A 22915-nucleotide genomic window follows, 5' to 3' on the forward strand; every position below is an offset into this window, starting at 1 on the left:
TGATAGCCTCAGTGCTATATGCTTAACCAAGGATCAAGTTCATCATGATAGAACCAAGCAAATAGATGTTAGATATCACTTCATTCGATCTGAAAGGAGAATTAAGGTTCACAAGATCAGCACCTTACACAATCCTGCTGATATGTTCACAAAGCCAGTCCCAAAGCGAAAGTTTGACCATTGCTTGGATTTGCTGAATGTTGACTGTTGGAGATAGTTCCATATGTTTGGAGGATGCAGATTTTGTTTTTGTCTGTATGTGGATTCTAATTCAAGGTGGTGAATTGTTGGTATTTTGACTTAGATCCACAATGCATATGTTTCGGCTGACCCATGTTATAAAAGGCCACGAAGCCTTCTTTCATTTGTACTGCTGGATTGTATACTTCATTAAGAAACATAATTCTGTTTCTGCTCCTCCCGTGGACGTAGCCCAATTCCCTGGGTGAACCACGTAAACCATTGTATTCTTCCCTCTTCCTTTCGCATTTTATTTCTCTGTCACGGTGTATATTACTTTCTGTGTTTGTTTGTCCTCTTTCAAATTTACAACAGAAATCTTTCATAAAGGTCACTGCCAATGGAGCATGTTGGCAACTCCATTTTCCTATATAGCAAGGAGCCTTTTATCTAGTGTATTTCTCAACATTGATCTTCTAGATATGATCGAATGACTCATAAATACAAGGTTTGCCATGGAACCCTCCCCTGAAGCTGACTTGTGGATTTTGTTGTTGCGTTGACTAGTTGGCTAAAAAAGGTGTCTCATTCATTGAAAGTCTAGTTATTTGGCTTGTATGTCCCCATTTATTTGTACTTCTTCATGTGTATTTTGAGAGAATTTTTCTCTCTAGAGATATCTAATTGTTTGTCTTGCCTCTATTTTTTCAACTTTCCCACTAATAAAAAAAATATGTGTTTTGTATAGGCTAAAATATTAATTTTATTTTAATAGAGTAATAACAAATCATAAAGAAAAAACAAAAATATGAATCCATGAGGTACTTTTTCTGGAAAAATATGTATGAATTCCCATAACAAAGAAACAATTTCACAAGACAAAGAGGAAATTAAATCGTTAATGAAATAAACATCCTTGTATATTAGTACAAGTAGTTTCTCTCTTGTTAACAAATCACTCTCAACCTATCTTTTCTTTGCAAATGCACTAATTTTTCTTATTTTTCTCTTCACTACATTCAATTTTAGATTTTTCTTTCTTTTCCTTATTTTCACTCATCTAATATTCTCTCTCTCTCTCTCTCTCTCTCTCTCTCTCTCTCTCTCCTTCTCTTTCTCTCTTTGCCTTAGCTTTATAGAAAGGATTATAGAGAGAAGGTCTCTAGTTCATAAGCCATTTTTTCTCTCAAACTTCTCCTTTCTTCCTTCGGATTCTCATTAGAGTTGTATTGTTGTCGCATTCAGGTGCTTAGGAGCCTTGAATTGAGCTGAAGATTAATTTGAAGTCATGTTGTAGAGTTTACCTTATTCTCCTTCCGTGATTCTTCTGGATTATGAGGTAAGGGAAGTTGGATTCATGTTCTTCTTATTGTATGTTGGAGTTATGGGATGATTTTGGTCTTGAAGAAGAATGTGGGGATTTTAGTTAATTTGTTGTTGCGTGTTGCCTTTCGTGCTAAATTTGAGTTAATTGTGTTGAGTTGAAATGGTATTTATTGTTTCATGTGTTGGAATTTTGATGAGTTTTAAGTTGTGGTCCAAAATTAGGTTCTACATATGCAGAATTCTGATGTCACATTGAGTGCACCTTCAAGACGTCAAACACTATTCTAACTTGAGGCTCTTTGCATTGATCACATTGAGAATAGGATGGGTGGCGTTGGACATGAAGAGAGAGACTCATCTCGAATTGGAATGACATCGAGTGTGGTTGGGCCCAAAGTTGAGTAGCACCCAACATGACCAAGTCAGAGCTCTCTATCTAGATTTTATCAAGCACCAAGGTGGTGACGCTGAGCAAGACTCAAGTAGAGACTCTCTACCTAAGATGGGATCGGGCATGGCAGTTTACCACACCAAGCGCAAGGTCTCAAGGGCCTCTTCCTTAGCCACGTTGGGCGCAGGTTGTGTAACGTTGGGCGTGGGTGAGGTAGAGAGCTCCCTACTTAGATAGCATTGGGCGCTGGATGTGTAGCATTAGGCGTTTGTTGTTGAAGAAGATATGATGTTGTAATTTATGAAGGGTTGAATACTTGTTTTAAGTTGTTAAATGAAAATATGGTGAATGAGTAGCAGTGATGAAGTAGTATGTGATGATTTTGTTATGAGTTGTTAGATGAGGAGTAGATATGAGATGTGAGATTTATGTTGACCAAGTTGTATGTTGTTTGTGTAGTGGTGTTGAATATACAATGTGTTGTTGATTATAAAGTTGAATATGAGTTGCGATGATTAAGTTGTGAGATGCAAAGTTGTGTGTTGATTTTGTTGTCATGTTGTTGAATTGTGTTGACCACTTAAAATGAGGAGAGATTTTCAAAAGTTGCATATCCTATTGTATGGATATTGTGTTGTGATGTTTCGAGAGCCAATTTTTTTGAAAAACTTTCCTGAAAAGTTGACCCTTACAGTGAATGTTGTGTTGTTTCTCCTCTAAGACGTTGTCGATACTATGTATGAGTAAGGTCAAGATACACGTGTATGAAATGATCACAATATAGGGGTTAGGTCGAGTTATACTTATTACAATCGACTAATTGAATAAATTACGAAGTTGAGAAACTAATTCCTAACCAAGTATCAGAAGGGCGTAATATTTGGAGGGTAATTAGTGAGTTAATACGATAGGAGGCTTAATTAAGCTAGCTAATGCTATGGTAGACACATACCCAACTGTTATACCATGACAGTAGCACTATACTTTCTTGTTTAATTGGAGACATGCAAGAAATCGAGTTGTCGTGTTGTAAATTTATATCCAATTTGTTATTGATCTAGTAAGCCCAAAAAGATCATCCTGTGTTATCGATTCGATAGGATCAAACCACTTAAATTGCTCATCTTATGTTGTAGGAGTAGTTGAAATGTGTGACAATACATATAGTTGTTGTGTTGAACATATGATGTGTTGAGTTGACTATGTTGATCATATGTTGTATTGAATTGTGATGAAATTTGTTGTTGTGTTGAATTTGAGTTATTGTGTTGATTTTTGTTGTATACTGTGATGCCCTATCATTGTATTGTTAAAGATTATATAATGATGTGATATTCCTATGTTATATATATGTTGTTTCTTTTTACTCTAGTTTACCCTTGCATGTTTTAATGTGTTGTGGACTGCAATGATCATACAAGATATGAAAGTAGGGTAGAGATAGGATTGAAGTGTTGCTATAGAGGTACTCAATGGTACAAGAGCTGGTGATGTTTTGTTGACTGCCTAATTAGGGTAGATGTATATATGTAGTAGAAGTTACTTGACTTACAACTTATGATGTATATTTTACATTTACAGGATTACTATATTTATATTGCACATATTTCCTTAATTGATTTCCTTTATATGCACGTAGTAGAGTACATGTTCTAATATTTGGATATTTATGGCCTTAAGTTAGGTATTTTTTGTTGCTAGTAATTGTACCGTATACAGTAAGGACCAAATCAAATTGTTATAACTTACAAATAACCAACAAGGTCGGACTAGTAATGAGAGTATAGATAATATAGAAGATTTTAAGTTCAAATTTTATTATCATTATTATAATTTTTATAGATAAAAAAATAATTTAAGAGTCAAAAAAACATCTTACCAAAGTTATTGCTATGTTAATAAATAAAAGGTAAGAAAAGATGTTCAAAATAGAAAGAATTTTTTTATTGAAAATATAGTAAATCAAATAATTTAGTAACATGTATTTTTGTAAAATATGCACAATTATATTAATAAATGTTTTTCTATTCAATTTATTCTTTAATATAAGTTGTTAAATTTTTATAGAAAATTGATAATAAAAAAGTGATGTATTTTCATCTATTAACATGAAAATGGTATAAAAAAAAACTATGATATTTAAATATCTCATGGTAGGGGTGTGTAAAGAACATTTTAGTCCTAGACTCATTTTAATGAAAAGATTAAAATTAATACAGTTTAATATATTTACATCTATTAAGAAATGAAAATTTATTTTAAAGAGAGTGATGTAATATTTACATTTATAAAAGATGTTAGTGCAAATATGTTAATATTGATTTATAAAAGAGAGTGATTATATACTTAAATATGTTAGAGGAGGAGAATGTGTTTTAATATAAAAAGGAGTAATGTAATACTTTTATATCTTTAAAAAAAATATGTTAATATTGATTTAATTTCAACTATTAATTTAATCATTTTTATATTATTATTAATAGTAATATTCATATATCTTAGATTTAAATATATGCAAATATTTTAACATAAAAAGAGTAATAGTAACACATTCTTAACACATTATTTTTTAATACATTCTTTTATGACATACAATATTTTATGTTTTCAATAAAATTTAAATAATAAAAAATGTACTCAAAAGAACGTGTTACAACCCATTTCTAGTGATTTAATCGTATAAAAAGTAGGGAAGTAGAGAGAAAGAAAAGTGGGGAACAAGCATTTTTTTCCTAGAAGTATCTCCATTTTCAAAAATGTCAAGATTAAGAATCAAATTTCATTCATAATAGAAATGAATTATGCTTGTGGCCCATTGTGGGAAACTTTGAGAAGCGACATTAGGACACGAAACACGAAACCCATCCCACTCATGGCAAAAAATAATTAAAAATGGTCATAAGTGGTGGCAAACATGTAACAATCAGAGATTATGTGACGATGTGTTATTTGTCAAGGTACATGGTGCCAACCTTGGTTATAGTTTATTGCTTCACGTATTCACGCTTAACAAATTAAGAGAAACATTACATTAGAGCGAGTAGTACCATGTTGCTAGCATCCAAAACTGCAAGTGCCTTTTTCAAAAGAGTTATCTCGTTAGGGTTCACGTAAACTTATTACGTGATTGAACTTAACATGCATGACAAATTCAAGTAGTCCATGATTGATAAGCGTGTCTTTGGGTGATTGTTTACAAAATTAATTTTGATAAATTATTCGGGTTAAAATTAATTTATGTTTGGGTGGTTTTATTCTAAAAGAATGGGCAAATGTTTTGAGAATACATTTTCGTTTTCAATTTTTGTTACTCTGATAATAATTACAAAAAATCCATCTTATTTCACTTTGAAGGTGGGAAATATGAAAGAAAAAGCCATCAGTTCAGAAGACTGATGAATTGTTAGAACTAATGTATAATATCATTTCAAGTAACATGATCCAAAATTCTTAGATTGACACAAGGTATTTACTTGAGTCTTGAGCTATATACCTGTCATGTCAATGAAGGTATCTTTTTTATTTTTTTGTATTAAGCTTATGAGAATATATTGAACCACTTCAACTTTTAAGGTTTGGTCAGGAGAATCAGTTCTTGCACTTACAAGCAAGGGGAATAAAAAAGAATAATAGAAAACTACATTTTATCTTTTAAAAGCGGAAACAAAAAATCTAGTTTATCACATTTTCTCCTTTTCTATGTTTGTTTGATCAAGTTGGAATCCAAAATAACTCATTTCCTTCTATGAGCATAACTTTGCCTGTTTTCAGTTACATAGAAACATTTAGAGCCTCTAGAATCCAAAGAAATTCATAACTCAAAATGTGTTAGTATGAAGCTCTTTCGAATCAAACGTTGCATGACTATTTGGAGGTTCTCAACTTACATATTTATTTATTTGATAAGAGTGAGCTAACATGTAGATAAAATAATTTCTAAATTAAAAGAAATAAAAATTAATTTCAAGTAAATTAATAGTAATAAAAAAAGACTGAAATCTTATAGCTATAAGTTATTCCTATTAGCTTATGAAAATAAGCTATAAGTTCATGTACCAAACAAGTTGATTTTGATCAAATAACTTTATAAATTGATCAAATAAGTTTATAAGTTCCTTAAATGACTTATCAAACATACTCATAAACCGACCAAAAACTTATAAATTAGTTGAAAGTAAGAAACTAGAAAACCAAGCTAAGTTAAGTGATTTAATTGAATGTGTTTGACAAAATTAATTGATAAGCTAGTTGATTAATATAAAATGATATATTTATTTAATAAGGAGAGTGAGAGACCAACATGTAGATAAAATGATTTCTAAATTAAAAAAGATAACAAAAAATTCAAGTGAATTAATGATCATAAAAAAAGAGGGAAAAAAAGATAAGAGCTTATAAAATAAGCTCATGTACCAAACAGGCTTATTTTAATCAAATAAGCTCATTAGCTGGTCAAATGTCTTACCAAACACTTTAAACCATAGATACGAAAATATGTAAATTACAATGTCAGATATGCACATCACATAGCCTGAACGTTTTATATAAAAAAAATTAATATTATGAGTAAATTTTGTTGATTGTATAATGTTTAACTTTTCAACTTGTAATTTTATAAAATCTGAACGTTTTATATAAAAAAAAATTAATATCATGAGTAAATTTTGTTGATTGTATAATGTTTAACTTTTCAACTTCTAATTTTATAAAATGATTCAATCTTTTATTTCTTATATGATTAATCAATATCGATAGAAAACAAATAATAGGCCCAGGCATTGCATGAATAAGAATAACTACCGAGTTGACAACATATTTTGAAACTTGGCCTTACTAGTTACTAGCCTAAAAAGACCAAAACATAGGGAAAAGGATAAAATGACAGCCATATTAAAAATAGAGGAAGCGCTCTCTTGTTTGGAGAAATGACTAAAATGATCTATGCTCTATTAAAATATATATATATATATATATGTGTGTGTGTGTGTGTGTGTGTGGTGACAGGGTAAATAATTTACAAAAGAGTGAGCCAGAGATGTATGGAGAGCACTTTAAAAGATGCAGTTGCTCACCTTCCACAATAGTTGGTCTCAAGCTAAAGCATTTACATACTAAAATTGTGGAGTGTATTCCCAATGATAAGTGGAAATGTCAGCTCCCATCCAAATTGTTGGTTTCTGGAGTTTTTGCTCAATTACGACCAGTTGAATAGGCCAAGGTACTTGGACTCGGGGCCCAATATCACAATGACAATCACAGATCAGGATGGGACCATATACAAGCCATTAATGATCGGAACACAAAGGTGTACTTAACATGTCCAGCAAATCAATGATGCTGCTATAACTTTGAGTGTTGTCTCCAAGGGCACCCACCGTCAAAAGCATGCTCTAACACATCTTCCATTCGTTTAGCAAGCAGGATCTGTTGGGGAAGTTAAACAAAGAAATTGTGATTTTGTGCTTCATTTCAGTGAAGACAAGAGATGTTAAGGATCTGATTGAGCCCCATAAAAATGTAGAAAATGAAAATAGGCCGATACATGAAATATGATAGATTTGAAAATATATTAGTTAAAAGTGAAATAGAGAGAGAATTTTAATACCAATTACCAAATAATTGTCTAGATAAGTAGGAAATGTGCTCAGCTTATAACTATAAAAAAGGTGAAACCATGCTGCAAAACATTGAAGCAGAATTACCTCCAAATTGGCTAGCACTGACGATGGTACTTCAACCAAGTCCTTCAAGTTCCTTTCAGGCAGGATAACTCTCTTAATACCATAGCGATGTGCAGCTAATATCTGTGAAATATTAAAAAAGTCACTTCATATCACCTTACAGTCTTGATCTTTTTAATCTTTTACTACTGTCTGGAATATTTGTTCAGATACGATCCATACATTTAAAGCCACGCACAAATGGCTAACTAACTCTGCAAAAACATTAATTCCATTTGCAATGGCTAACTGGGTTCGTATACATCTGTTGGATAATTGCTTAATTTCTTTTGATAAAATATATACAGGTCTTCCCTTCATATTATAATTATATTTATCCAGTAGGCATCTCATTCTCTCTAGAACTTTGAAGTTCACAACACCTTAAAGCACAAAAAGACTCCAATTTTCAGTATGTCTGTCCAAACAAGATAAATGTTAGCAACACACTCTTTTAAATACTTCTAATTGGTTGAGATTTATTGGAAAACACAAAATTTGATGGATATCACACCTTATCTAATTACTCTCCTAATTTTGTAGTTTTCAATAAATCCTAATCAATGAGAATGAGTATATTAAGACAAGTGTATTAAATAGTGTGTTACTAACATTTCTCTCCAAACAATCCAGGCAGATAAATATCTTTCAACACTTTCCCCAAAAAGGAATGAGTGTTGACTTAAACAAGTAAACAGAGCATAGAAACTAGGGGTGAACATGGGTTGGGTTGGTCCATCATTGCCCAAACTAGGGATGAACCCGATTTTTTTATTAAATCATTTTCTAAAACCCAAATCCAATCGACCAAGACCCAAAAATACATGAGACAAGGTTGGACCCACCAACTTTTGATACACTATATTAATTTTAAGATTATATATAGTTAAAATTTAAATTAAAAGAAATGCAAATCTTAAATTAAGGTATATTTAGTAATATATATTTTTAAAATAAATAATTTTATTATAAATATAATATCATGTTATAAAAAATATTAATAACTAAATAAATTTATTATTAATACACAATAATTCAATAAAACTTATTCTTTTTAAGAGAATATTATTATATTAAATCCAGTTGGATGACCCGAAATGTTACCTTAACCCATTCTAAAAATACATTGGATTCAATTTCAAAGTCTAATTTCATCCAAATCAACCTTGGACCAGACCAGGTTGGCGAGCCAAGATGGACCATGTTCACCCCTAATAAAAGCATACATTTGATAATGGATAATTATTAATAATTATGCTAGGTTATTCCAACTCCTAACAACAACAACCAAGTTTTAGCTCGCTAGGTGAAATTGGTTTCGTTTATGTGTCAGTGTTGCCAATGACAGCAGGCAAAAGGCAGAATGGAAAAAGAAAGGCACACGTTTTATAAAAATTTAATGGTAAAATTTAACCGACAAACGAAAACAAGTAATAAAAAGATTGAATAGTTTGTACCGAGAACAATAAAAACAAAATTTTCAAGCAAATTAACCCATCAGAGGAGCTTCACTTTTGTTTCTTATTTTTCTTGTTAGACTTCTATCTTATCTTATTTCTTGCCCTTATTGTTAGTATAGAACATAATTTAGACCTAAGCTCTGAATTCATTCTATAAAAGCCAATAGTTCTGTCTCAGAAAGTTCACAAAGGTCAAAAAGACAAGAATTTTACCTTATCCTTGACACCACCAACAGGTAGAACGAGACCCCTCAATGTCATTTCTCCAGTCATAGCTGTGTCTGATCTCACCCTTTGCTGACTGAAAAGTGATACCAATGCCGTGACCAAAGTCACACCTGCTGAGGGCCCATCTTTAGGTACAGCACCGGCAGGAAAATGTATATGTACATCACGGCCCTCCAAAAGATTAAATCCCTCTGTAGCAGGCAGCCTAAGATCAGTTGCCCTCGCCCTTACCTACAAAATAGAAAGTAATGATCCTTGATTTAATCCATGTGTTCAGCGTATATAACAGTTAGACAGCAAGTGTTCAAAACAGACAAACATGAAAGCCTATGTGTAGTGTGATAAGCATACCATGCAGCCTTAAATCTAAATGATCAAATTAAGGCCTAAAAGTAAAATAAAATGTCAAAGGTGCACATTGTAAGATACAATTAAAAGAATTTTTTATTGTCACAGACAAACACACTTGATGGATTTCGATTTAAAAGTTTAGACCTATTCCATCTTCTTGTTCTCAAAGGGAACTGATAAGAACCTTGGGAGAATCACATTGCAAAAGCTAGTCATTGAAGCTAAATAGCCCAAGACCTTATAAATCCCCAACTAGAATATTGTAGTGCTAATGTATAACTCAAGTCTTATACTTTGCAATAGAATCCTAACATCCCACCACATTCCACAGCCTTTGCGCCCATGCAGGCTAACCATGTACTGTCCCTTTGATTAGTCTCGTGCAAACAGCGCAATGTTAGCATCACCACCCATGCCACTTATTTGCAGCTGAGAAACATGGTGTAAAGATCTAACATCAATTGATATAACCATTAGGAGAAAAATGTCATAAAAGCTAACCATTATGGTTGAAGAGCCCAATACCTTATAAACACAACACCTTGTAATTGGATCCATACAGAAACAAAGAAGCCTCAAGATACAATGCTTAGCAAACCAAATCCCTAGATAATCTTATACGCACAAGATGCCATAGATTTTTGAAATACAGAACCCTTATTCTAATGGTCCAATAAAACATGTTGAGATGCAAGTAGGATAAAACCAATCAAGATGGAAGGAGAATTAAGCCACTTAGATTTCATTGCTTACCCATGTTAATGCAATCTGAGCTGATTCTTTTATTACATCACCAAGTTGTCCAGTGAGATGTATTTCACCCTTCCCGACCATTGCTGTAGCCTCTACAAATTGAACTTCTCCACCAAAAGCAGTCCAAACTAGCCCAACGGAGACCCCAGGGGTAGCTGCACGTTCTGCAGCTTCTCTATCATCGAATCTTGGGGGCTTCATTAAATGATATCAACAAATTAGATATTACACATACAAGAGTATATCATCAGATTAATTTTCCTGTAAGATTTGCTTATGAAAAATCTTTCATGGTGACATCATGACAAGCCATTCACATGTAATATATCAAAGAAATGCTGTAAACACACATTATAACTTAGTATTGCATATCAATTACCCCAAGCACTTTTTCAAGCATAGTTTCATCAACAACCAATGGAGAGGCAATCCTGAATGTGTTTGAGATGTCCCGACTATTGACACCCATTGGTATCACTTCCATTTCAGCTTCAGTTCCATCAGCAAGTCTGTTTTCTACAAGTGGTGTAGCAAGTCCCTGCATCCCTTTGTTTAATGGAACTACTTGTTCTTGCTCCAAAACTCTTACTGCAGCAGCTCGAGCCAGGGTAGCAAGATTCCTCTCCAAATTTCGCACACCAGCTTCCCTAGTATATCCCTGAATGACAAGCTTCACCATTGCCTACATCAAAGTAGTTCGTTAATAGAATTCTATACAAAATTGCTTTATAAGATCACAAACGGTATAAAAAAGTAAGACTATTATACTTCCTGTGTTTTCATTAGTTTTATTGCATTCTTTCATGACAATGGACATGTAGAAGGAAAGAATGCAATCACAAGGATTAGTAAAGAAAAACTTTTGATGTCCAATCAATAAAATGTAAGACCCCAACCAAAACATAGAAACCACTAATTTTCCAAGATTGTGAAGACTTAAGAAAAAAGATTTGCAGTTATGAATAATTGTAAAATTTATTGCTCACTCATACATTATCTACACCGTATAAAATTAATTATACATCATATATCTCCTTTCTTTTTCTTTGCATTTCCCCTGAATGAGCAGAAACTTCATGTATTTCCAAAACTATTTTTATATAAAAAGATATTCAGTACCTCTGGAATCTGAAGAAACTCAGAACTCAATCCATGCTGGTCTAAAACTCTTGGAATCAAATGCTGCATGGCTATGTGGAGCTTTTCCTCAGGTGTATATCCAGGAAGCTCAATTACTTCCATCCTATCAAGAAGTGCTGGAGGAATGGGTTGCAACTTATTTGCTGTAGCCACAAAAACTACCTTGGATAGATCAAATGGAACATTCAAATAGCTATCTATCATTAAGGAACAACAACAGAAAATTAATCTTTCTTTTGTTTTACAATAGAAGATAAAATATTAGTGAGAGGAAAGATTTGTTGCGAGTAATAAGGAGGATAAGATACCCTCCCCAGCAATGAACATTAGGAGGGAAAAGGCAAAAAAGAACAATTCTGGTAAAGTAATACATTTATCAGGGTATACATCGACACAATTCCCTAACCAAAAAAAGTCAACTTAAATTAAGATTAAAATTAAAATCATCTAAGGGGCAGATGGTGAAATCATCACAAAAAAAATTTAGTTAACTAGATCAAGATCAAAATAAGAATCTTGTTTACACTAGAAAAAACTCAAATGTCGGCTGACAACAATGCTAGCAGCACAACCTTTATTATTAGCTGAAATTTATTAGAAATCACAAAAAATTCTGAGTCACACTGCTCATTTAATGACTCCTCATGATTATATGGTTTCCAATAAATTTTGAATAATAGCAGTGTGTTGCTAACACTCCTCTAAGAACATGTATTCCCAACCAGGAAATAGCTATTGCATTATTCATTATTTCAACTAAAGGCTTTTGTGGGTTGGGTGGGGTTTCTAAAAAGAAAAATTCTTCATCAAAAAGGATATATATCTACATATGTTATCACAGAGAAAATTGAGGGAACACATCTTAAAGGATACTGATCATTAAATGATTTATTTTGTTCTGGATCAAGAACCTCTAGCAGTGCTGAAGCTGGATCCCCACGAATATCAGAACCTGTCTTGTCAACTTCATCAAGCAACATGACAGGATTGCAAACAGCTACTCTCTGTAGGTTAAATGTGAAAAGCATCTATCAGTCTAAGATTCAATGAGGGCAAAACACAGCAACAACTATATATATATATATATATATGAGGAAGGGTCCATTTACTCCATAAACAAGTCTACCTAAACTTGTTTCGTTCAATAACTCATGTTTTACATCAAATTTCAACGATCCAACCGTTGAATTTAAAATTCTTAATGCATAGATCAAGTTTACAAGTTGGATAATCATAAAATCATTTTATATATTGATTTAAATTAATGAAACGAAGTATCAAATGATTTTCGAATTTTCTAAAAATTTGCAAATTTGATCTATGCATTAAGAACTTTAAATTCAACGGTTGGATCATTGAAATTTGATGTAGAACATGAGTTATTGAACATCTAGGTAGACTTATTCCTAGAATAAATAGATCCCTCTCTCTCTCTCTCTTTCTCTCTCTCTCTCTCTATATATATAATTCTGTTTAGATCCAACTTAATGCTTGCCCTTGCTGATTTCAAGTATGTGTTATATAATGTGTAGAGAAAGAAAAGTGACAAAGGAAATGACAATGTCCCTCGTGTTATTCTCATTGAAACAAAAGTCACCTTTGATAACATTGCTTTTGTATCTCAACCTTTCTTTCATATTCTTACAGCATGTCTAAAACGCCTATTTATTTTAAATGAGAATGCATTGAAAGAAGTGAGAATTATCTGATCTAATGTATGCACAAAATCCTCATAAATGTATTTTTCATTCTGTACAACAGGACCATCCAATGTCCCAATTTAAAAATTATTGAATCTCCTGTTATCTCCTCCCTTCCATTCTAACTGAATCAGCACTCTCTGCACTACGGTTTTGTATTAGCATTTTGGAATCTCAGATTTAGTCTCTATGCATCCTAAAACTGTCTCAGTTCTAGTTGCATTCAGTAGGAAAAAACCAAATGGCACAAAGCAAACAAGAAAATGAAAGCATTCCATTTCCATGTATCAAAATATAAAACTATCAATAACCTGTCACATGTATTTGTAAATGTCATACAAATCAGAAGTTATAACAAGTAATGTTCCAAATTTTCAATGCAGTTGAGCTTGAACCTTTAATCCATCTATAAGCCGCCCAGGCATGCTTCCAACATACGTTCTCCTATGTCCTCTAATATCAGCTTCATCCTTGACTCCACCAAGGGATATGCGCACAAATTTTCTTCCCAAAGCAGCAGCAATAGAAGATGCCAATGATGTTTTCCCAACTCCTGGTGGTCCAACAAAGCACAACACAGGACCCCTTGCATCTGGTTTAAGCTGTAATGTATACATGCACCTAAATTAGTAACACCGACACATTAAATTTCACAAACACGAGAAAGGCATAGTAACAGGTGTTTGACAACCTTGCGAACTGCCAGGTATTCAATTATCCGTTGCTTAACCTTAACTAAACCATAGTGATCACTGTCCAGTCGCTTCTGTGTAGCTCTTAAGTCCAGTTCAATCTCTTCACTGGCCTTCTGCCAGGGCAGATCAGCAAGAAGCTCTAGGTAAACACGTGAACTGTTATACCCCGGTTGCTGAGGTTGCATTTTTTTAAGCCTCCTGAGACAGGAAATAGTAAAATGAACTGTTTGTCCCTCCAAGGCTATAAATTATAAAATCACTTGATTAATGATAATATCATTCTCTTTTTCATTTTACAGAGCATTTATAGTAAGTAAATCCCTCACAAAGATCAATCATAAGTTCATCGCCATATCTAATTATGTTTCCATTGAAAGGTACCTCAACTCTCTGTGTGCATGCTTCCATATATTCTGAGGCATTTCTGCACTTTGCATCTTTCTTTCGAGGGCAGCAAGGTCGTCCTCATCATCATCATTATCGCCAAGTTCCTCTTTTATGGCCCTCATCTAAAATATATTTAACATAAAACAGATAACAGGAACATTTCTTTCAGATTAACACACACAAACATAACAGAAAAAATGCTCCTGTAGCAAGCCGGCTAAGATTTTCTTAATCCTTGACAAAATAGATTGTTTTTTTAACCTACATATCATATATTACCGTTACTTCCATTAAGAAAAGAAGAAACATTCTCTACAAATACATACTGTGCACACAGTTATCGTAGTCATCCTAAATGTCGGAAAAAACCTAGACAAATTCTCTACAAATAATTATTTTTATTTAAATTATTTTAATTTTTAAAAAATATTCCAAGGATTATTAGAACATAACCAAACATGTTTTTAAATATAGCTGGGAATAACATTCCCATTAAAATATTCTTGGGAATGCAATTCCCAAGAATGCAATATGATACCTTGAGACAAATGCTCTCTTAATTTAGTATGGGTCTATTAATGAGTCATCTACTCATTTTCCATAAAAATGGATGCATTTATTAACACTATAAGTCATGCTCATTGATTGAAAAAATTATTCCATAATTTATGAGTAGTGTCATAAAAAATAACTATCACTTCAACATTTAATTCTATGAGTATTTTTGAAATAAGAATTTAAATTATAACATTAATTAAAACTAATTAATTTAACTACTTTTATTGATCTTAATGCATTAGGTATTTGTTTCTTATTAAAACTTAAAAGAATTATCGAAACCTAAAGATTAGAGAGAGAAAGTAGAAAAGTTGTTTCTATTAAATTGTAAAACTGATCTCTCAAATAAGAGACCATGTATATATAATACATAGAAAAGATGACAGAAAGGTATAGTTTGCATAACTAAGATTGAGTTGTGTGGAACTAAAGTACACACACTTAGTTCTTTTCTATTCTACAACCCTCAATACTATTACTTATATATAGAAACAGAAGTAGTATATTATAAAAAGGTGCGACATGCAAGAAAGCTAACCTGCTGGCGCAAAAGAAATTCTTTTTGAGATTTTGACAATTGTCCTTCAACCTTTTGTGTAATTTTCTCAGCTACACGTATTGACTCTTGGCATAGACAGACACAAGTAGAATTAGAGATGATACAATACCAAAACTATATCAAGCATCAATAACTTTTATCACTCACTTGTAAATGTCTGTCAACTAACTCAGTTGCTTTTAAAAGCCTCACTTTGGGGTCATCTGAATCCAGCATAAACAATTGTTCTTCAAAACTTATCTCAAAACTAGCAACAAATATATCAGCCAACTTGTGAACTGGAATGTTGTCCAAAAGGACTTTTGTCCTTCCACCAGTTTTTTGCTTCTATAAAATAGCAAGGAAATGTAAGCTACAAATACGCATACAATGGAAATGATGACATTCCCAAAATCTTAAAAACAATAGTTTATAACTATAAAAAATAAAAATAAATAAAAAATAAATAAATAAATAAATAAGCTATACCAATAACCCAAGATATTTTAGAGCTCAATGCTGAAATAGCCTTTCTGTGTTTTTTAATCCATGTTAGTATAAGTGTAAAGGTAAAATCTTTACCAGCTCCAAAACAGAAATAAGCTCCATGGCAGTTGCTTTAAATTGGCGAGACAACATTATGAAATCTGGATCTTGCTCCACTTGTTCCAGCTCTAAATTAGAGAGAGAAAAAAAAAGGAAGCAACTCAGCATCTTCAAAGATAATGAATTAAATATCTTATCAGTTATCAGTGATCAACTCATCTAGAAACTACTCTAAAATTCCTTTTTTCCTATTTTACTATAATGTTAAAATGAGGCAAAGTTGTTAAATTGAAAATAACGAAAAAAAGGTCTTATGCCACTAGGTGAGATTGGCTACATAGATCACATGATGCCATTGGACTCGATTAAAATTTAAAAACCAAATCATTGGAGATATTATTCACCATGAGATCCCTCTTTAAAACTTCCTCCAATGACCTTCTTGGCTTCTCTCTCTCCCTTTCACAAGACTAAAACCATACTCTCCTCGCTAGTGCTTCCAATGGTCTTCTTAGTATGTGAAAAAACTACTTCAAGACCTTTCAAACTCACATGTTTTTTCCTCGTTAGAAAGTAATACAATAAAAAGTTAAAACATTGAATGCTGTCATTATCTGATCCTTAAACATCATTTTCAACAAGAAAATTACAGCGTCATGTGAATCTTAAAACATATATCAAATCATCATATTAAACATAGTACATTCTCGGACATAATCACAGATTTTGGAATGTCCTAACTACAAACAGTTCACTAATCTATGCATTCATAGTTAGAAAATAAAAACTGCAATATATAGAATTTTCAACAAGCAGAAGGCATAGCCGCCTAGGTCTCCAAATAATAATTTAATTGTTTATACACAAATAAAATATCAATTCCTTGGTGGAGCATATCACTATCAAATACCAGGAAAACCAAGGTATAAAAATATAGACTTCCTATACAAAAGCTAACACCAAAGAAAAAGATTAATGGCTTACCAGTCTTGGTCATTTCAAGGGAAGTTATCCTCGCAGTATGGTATATTCCTCTTGTGCTTAGTTCCTGAACACTAAATCTGCATAAACCTTCAAGAACAACCGTGTATGTGACCCTTCCACTTGGTTTCTCCACTCCCCTTGATAAATGTAACGGTCGGGCAGCTACCCCCCTGAAACCAAAGGTCTATTAAAATTAACCTTAATTTGCTAGTTTTATTTTGCAAAATTTGATCAGATAATTAAGGGTTAGTTGGTTTAAGAAAACATTTTCTTTTTTGCATTTCCTGTTTTCTCTAATAATTACACAAATTCCACCTAGCTTTCAATTTTATTTTATTTTTTTAATGATTTGTATAAGAAATTGTGAAAACACCAAAAAGCTGGTAACACAATTTCACATACAAATCTTTGAAAATAAGAAACAAAGTGAAAATAAAGTGGTACTTTTACAATTATTAGACAAAATGGAAAACATTTTTTCAAACTAAACAGGCCATAAGTTGTTCACTTTATAGAAATAGAAAATTATTAAACTTTTGTAATTACAAAAATCTGAAGGCATATATATATATATATATAAAGCCATCAGTTCAAAGGAAAAAAGACAACAGGTCTATGAATTGTTACAATGTATAACATTATTATCAATGTTTGCCTGATACAACTTAATACAGATTGCAGATGAACTGATGAAACTGTTAGAATGTATAACATTATTATTATCAAGAAACTTTATCTGAGATTCTCAAAATGACGCAAAAGGTATTCACTTGAGCTATACCTGTTGTGCCAATGAACAACATCATTCTGTTTTTTTGTATCAAGCTTATAAGAATCCGATGAACCGCCAAGAACCTTTGAATTTTGGTTTGCAGGATCGGTTCCTGCACATACAAGGAAGCGGAAGAATAAAAATGAATATATCCAAACCAGATTAAATTTTCTTAAGCTGGAAACCAAAAAAAAAATCCAGTTTATCACCTTCAGATACAGTGGGACCCACTGACTTGATTTCAGCAGCATCACGCACAGGCAGGATGCCAATCAGCCCCTTCTCTTCTCGCTGCCAAAGTTCTTGTTCCACCAACTTTACACTTCATTAACCAAGGAAACAGTCACACTCACACGTAATGCTTAAAGACATGCAAAAGTTAAAAATTAAATATATATATATATATATACACACACACACACACATATATATATATATATATATATATATATATATAAATATGCTCAGTTCTATCTTGATAGTTATAAACATAAATAGAAACATAAAATTCTGGAAGATTTGAATGAGTAATATAGATATGACCATGTTCAAAGAAAATAATCATTTTAAAGAAAACTTACAAAATAAGATGATCGCAAGCGGAAGAGTTTGAGAGAAATTTGATAGATTATTTTTCTCGATGATTTACAATGAAGGAGTTAGACTCCTTATATAGAAAACTAGACACACATAATTTACATCTAAGGGTAGTGACTCACTACTCTTTTTAGGGATATTCTAGGAAAGTAGAAAATTAGTACAAAAGTTATTTACACAGTCTTCAGAGGATAAGATTCCTCTAAAGTTATTTGTCTTCTTGCTGGCGTGATAACCGGGTCTTTGTCTTCTTTAGATAGTGTTGTCTTGTCGAGTCTGAACAACTTATCTTCTTGTCTTGATTGTTGTAATACTTGCGAAGTCTGAGCCAGATACTTTTTAATAATAAAACATATCTTCATTACAAAAATAAGGATTTGTTGATTCAGATTTTGATGATCCTGTTTCTTCTTGTGCTTCTTCATCTTGTATTGAACGAACTAATTTAAGTCTTTCTTCAAACTCTTCTTGTGAGGTTGCAGATGCTAATTCTGCCATAATTTTTCTTTTTTGACCGTAGAATATTTTTGTTGAGCTGGGTGCCAGATACCAGAATGATACCTAACAATTTGTTCTGTTGAAGTTGATGAGATTTTTTGTTTTAAAATTCCCCCGTATCCTAAATCTGACGCATCTGTTTCTACTATAAGGAATGCTTCAGGATCTGGGATACCTAAACAAGGCAATCTTTTGACTATTTCTTTAATCTTAATAATAATTTGGGTCATCTCTGGATTCCATGGTTTTGGATTTTTTCTAAGTCTTGTGTATAGTGGTGCACAAATAACTCGAATGTTGGGAATAAAGTCGGCTACATAATTAACACATCCTAAAAATCTTTGAAGTTGAGTTTTGTCTTTTATTTCATTTGGAAATTTATCGGCAAACTCTATTGATCTTTGGATTGGTGTAATAGTTCCTTGATAAATTTCATATCCTAAAAATCTAACTTTTGTTTGAAATATTTTACTCTTTGTTGCTGAAACTACTAATCCATTTTCTTTGACAATATTTATAAAAGTATTTAAATGTTCTATATGTTGATTTATATTGTTAGAAAAAATTAATACATCATCTAAATATACAAGAGCAAATCTCATATGAGGATAAAAAATATCATTCATAATATTTTGATATTCTGATGGTGCATTTTTTAATCCGAAGGGAAGAACATTCCACTCATAATGTCCAAAGGGAACATTAAAAGCAGTTTTGTACTTGTCTTCCTCTTTCACCCCAATTTGATAATAACCTGATTTCATATCAAATTTAGAAAATATTGTTGAATGAGTTAATCGTTTAATTAAATCTTGTTTGTTTGGGATGGGGTACCTAATCCATTTTAAAACTTTATTTAAAGGTTTGTAATTAATAACTAAGCGAGGTGCCCCTCGTTCTAATTCGGCTGCATTTAGTACATAAAAGGCAGAACAACTCCAAGGAGATTTTGAGGACCTTATTAATCCTTTATCTAAATATTCTTGAATTTCTTTTTTACAATATTCTAAATATTGTGGATTCATTGGGATAGGTCTTGCTTTAGTATTGATATTTTTCTCATCAAAATTTTCAATATAAGGTAAGGAAACTTCATGTTTTTTCCTATGCCAAAAAGCTATTGGATTTGTATCACAAATTTCTTTTTCAATTTTTGAATTTAAAGTTTTAATAGTTTCTTGAATATTTTTAGTAAGTAACTGTTCTTCTATTCTTTTATAATGTATTTCTTTTGATAAGTAATTAATGTGTTTTCTTTTATTTTCAATAATACTTTTTTCTTTTAATAAATTTAATTCATAAGTTTTTGGAGGATGTATGAATTCAAATGTAATGGTTCTATCTAATACCTGAGTTTCTAATCCGGTTGGTGTAACTTTGAATGGATATAATAATGATAGAAAGGGTGTTCCTAATATACATGGAGTGTTTATGTTTTTAACTAATACAAATGATGCTTCATAACATATTTTATTTTTACAAATTCTTGCTGAAGATATTTTATAATTAATCTGTAATCTAGAATTATTAGCACTTAATACTTTTTCTGTTGATTTTTCATAATATTTTGATGGTATTATTCCTTCTTGTAAACAATTAATATCTGCTCCTGAATCTATTAAAGCTACTAAGTTAAATTCTTCATTTTTTACTATTAATTTAATATTGCAATACCATTTATGAGTAGTTATTAAATTTAAATAACCAATTTCTTCATTATTAATCTGTGTTGAGCTAGAAGGTCTATTTATGTTATTTTGTTGTTCTCTAAGTTTTTCTTTTCCTTCTAATTTTAATATTCTATATTCTATAGAAATATTATTGTTTCTTAAATTAGTAATTTCTATTTTTAATTGTTTAATTTCTTCTTGTAAATCTTTTATAGTAACAGTCGTAGGTTGTCTAAATCTTGCATATATTTCATTTAAATCTATTTCTTTAACTTCCTGCTCTTTTTCATCTTTTCTTAATAATTCTTCTAATTTATTGATAAATTCTGTTCTAATAGGACCTTGTTCTAATTTGGAAATTAAATCTATTAATTCTTGGGTTTGATCTATTGTGAGCATATTAACTGACTTACTACAATCTTCACAGGTGCAAAGACCTGGACCTAAGCAACTATCTTCATTTTCATCTTGACTAGAGCTAGAACTAGAGTCTCGTTCTATTTGATAAATTATTTCTGTATTACTTTCTTCATCTGAAATTTCTTCTTCTTCTGATTCTGAATTAATCATAATAGTTAATAATGTTTGTTTTAATGACTCATCTATTTCTAAAGCATTAATTTTTTGTTGCATTCTACATTTATTAGCATAATGTCCTGTTTTTCCACATTTCCAACAGGTGATAATCTTTTTTGAATTTTTAGGCTTTATATTTTTATTTGGTTTTTCTGTATTTTTTGTATAATTTTTCTTGAAAGGTTTCCTATACTGTTTTTTATAAGGTTTTTTATAATATTTTTGAGTATGATATTGTCTTTTTTGAGTTTTTCGTTTTACTGCACTAGGTGCTCTAATGGGTGTTACTCCATATTGTTCACAAAAAGTTCCTATTTCTTGTCTATTGGTTGTTGCTTCTTTTCTAAGTTTGTTTTGAAGTTTAAAATCATTACAAACTTGAATTCCTGTTCCAATAATAATACTATGAATTTGGCCATAAGTAATTGTATTAAAAGGTATTGGATTTCCATATTGTTTTTCTAAATTAATTTTTACTTTTTCAGAAAATAATTTTGGTAATCCTGCTACAAATCTTTCTTTCCAAAATCCTTGATAACCATCTTCTCTAAGAGTAATTTTTGACATAAATGTATCTCTATACCAACGATAATCTGACATTGTTGGGCAATAAAGATTTGCTAATTGACTAGCAGCTCTATCTTTAAAAATATTAGGATCTCCTATGAAGTGTTGAACAATAGTATAAATTAGGGTGGCAACTGCATCTTCTTCTTCAGTTTCTGGTTTTATTGCATTAATTATCGCTTCTTTATCAGCTGGTGACCAAAAATTATCCCACCAACCTTTAAGTTGGCCTGTAAATCCTTGGGTTATAATTAAGGCTGTTGCTTTATCTGAATTACCTCTTCTTTTGAAAGCACTAGCAGCCATAGTCATATTACAAATATAATCTAATAAATTTTGTTCACTCATTCCATCTATATTCCATTCTATTACTTCATTTCCTGAATAACTATTTGAAACATGATCTCCTCTTTCTTCATAAAGAACGTCTGCTGGAGAGGGCCTAGGATAATAAGTTTTTAATTTTGGATAATATGTTTGATATTTAGATTTTATTTTATTAATGACTAAATCTTCAGTTTCTATTGTATTTATTGAAGGTTTACCAATGGTTAACTTGGATAATAATTGTTGGATTTCTTCTATTTTCTTGTCACTTTCATTTCCTAACTTTAAAGATTCTATATTGGTATTTAATTGATATATTGGTTTTACTAATGGTTTTGGAATACTTGAAACTATACTATTATCACTTGAAGAAGGTACATCTTTTTCTTCTATCCTAGTTAATTGTTTTGATAAAGTTTCTAACATACTATTTGAGAAATTTAATTGATTATGAATTTTTTTAATATCTTTTTTGTTAACATCTTTTTCTGATTCATTAATAGTTTTGTAAGGACTTGCTTCTATTTCTTGTTTTTCTACTTCTATTTTAACAGTAGTCATAGGTGGATATTCAGAGATTATAATTTTATTGTCTATTGTTTTCCATGTTTTACTAGCTTTTGTTATGGGATTTACTATTTTAATATTATTATTTCTAATATGGGTATTTAACCAGTCAAAGAAATAAATATTAATCTCATTTTCTTCCATATAATCATAATATAATTTTCTAAAATTATCTGTCTCTTGTTTAGTATAGGTTTCAAAATACCATTTTCTTAATTCTTTATTATGTTCTGCTAAAAAATCTTGATTGATCCATTCTTTATCAATTGTAAAAGGTTCTTGTCTAGTAATAGTATTTATAATCGAATTAAAATCTGAAGCAGAAGGATTAAAATCTTCTTCATCTTTTTTAATATTTTCATAAACAGGTTTTGCTATTTTAGA

General features: G+C 31.3%; 1 protein-coding gene across 1 annotated transcript in view; it reads right to left on the reverse strand.

The window, feature by feature from the left end:
* Positions 1–6810: 6810 nt before the first annotated feature.
* LOC109790412 (lon protease homolog 2, peroxisomal) overlaps positions 6811–22915 on the reverse strand; it is a 38594-nt gene continuing 22489 nt past the window's right edge. Inside the window, exons 2-17 of the mRNA XM_083075352.1 lie at positions 17939–18051; positions 17739–17841; positions 16958–17127; positions 16010–16101; positions 15596–15775; positions 15428–15511; positions 14326–14453; positions 13941–14142; positions 13645–13851; positions 12423–12553; positions 11529–11742; positions 10789–11091; positions 10410–10604; positions 9291–9536; positions 7600–7701; positions 6811–7321 (exon numbers count right to left, since the gene is read on the reverse strand). Coding sequence (XP_082931478.1) covers positions 7238–7321; positions 7600–7701; positions 9291–9536; positions 10410–10604; positions 10789–11091; positions 11529–11742; positions 12423–12553; positions 13645–13851; positions 13941–14142; positions 14326–14453; positions 15428–15511; positions 15596–15775; positions 16010–16101; positions 16958–17127; positions 17739–17841; positions 17939–18051 — 2554 coding nt within the window. The 3' untranslated portion in view covers positions 6811–7237. The remainder of the gene's footprint in view (positions 7322–7599; positions 7702–9290; positions 9537–10409; positions 10605–10788; positions 11092–11528; positions 11743–12422; positions 12554–13644; positions 13852–13940; positions 14143–14325; positions 14454–15427; positions 15512–15595; positions 15776–16009; positions 16102–16957; positions 17128–17738; positions 17842–17938; positions 18052–22915) is intronic.

Source organism: Cajanus cajan, chromosome 5, assembly GCF_000230855.2.
Source record: "Cajanus cajan strain Asha chromosome 5, NIPB_CcT2T_4, whole genome shotgun sequence".
NCBI classification, from domain to species: domain Eukaryota; kingdom Viridiplantae; phylum Streptophyta; class Magnoliopsida; order Fabales; family Fabaceae; genus Cajanus; species Cajanus cajan.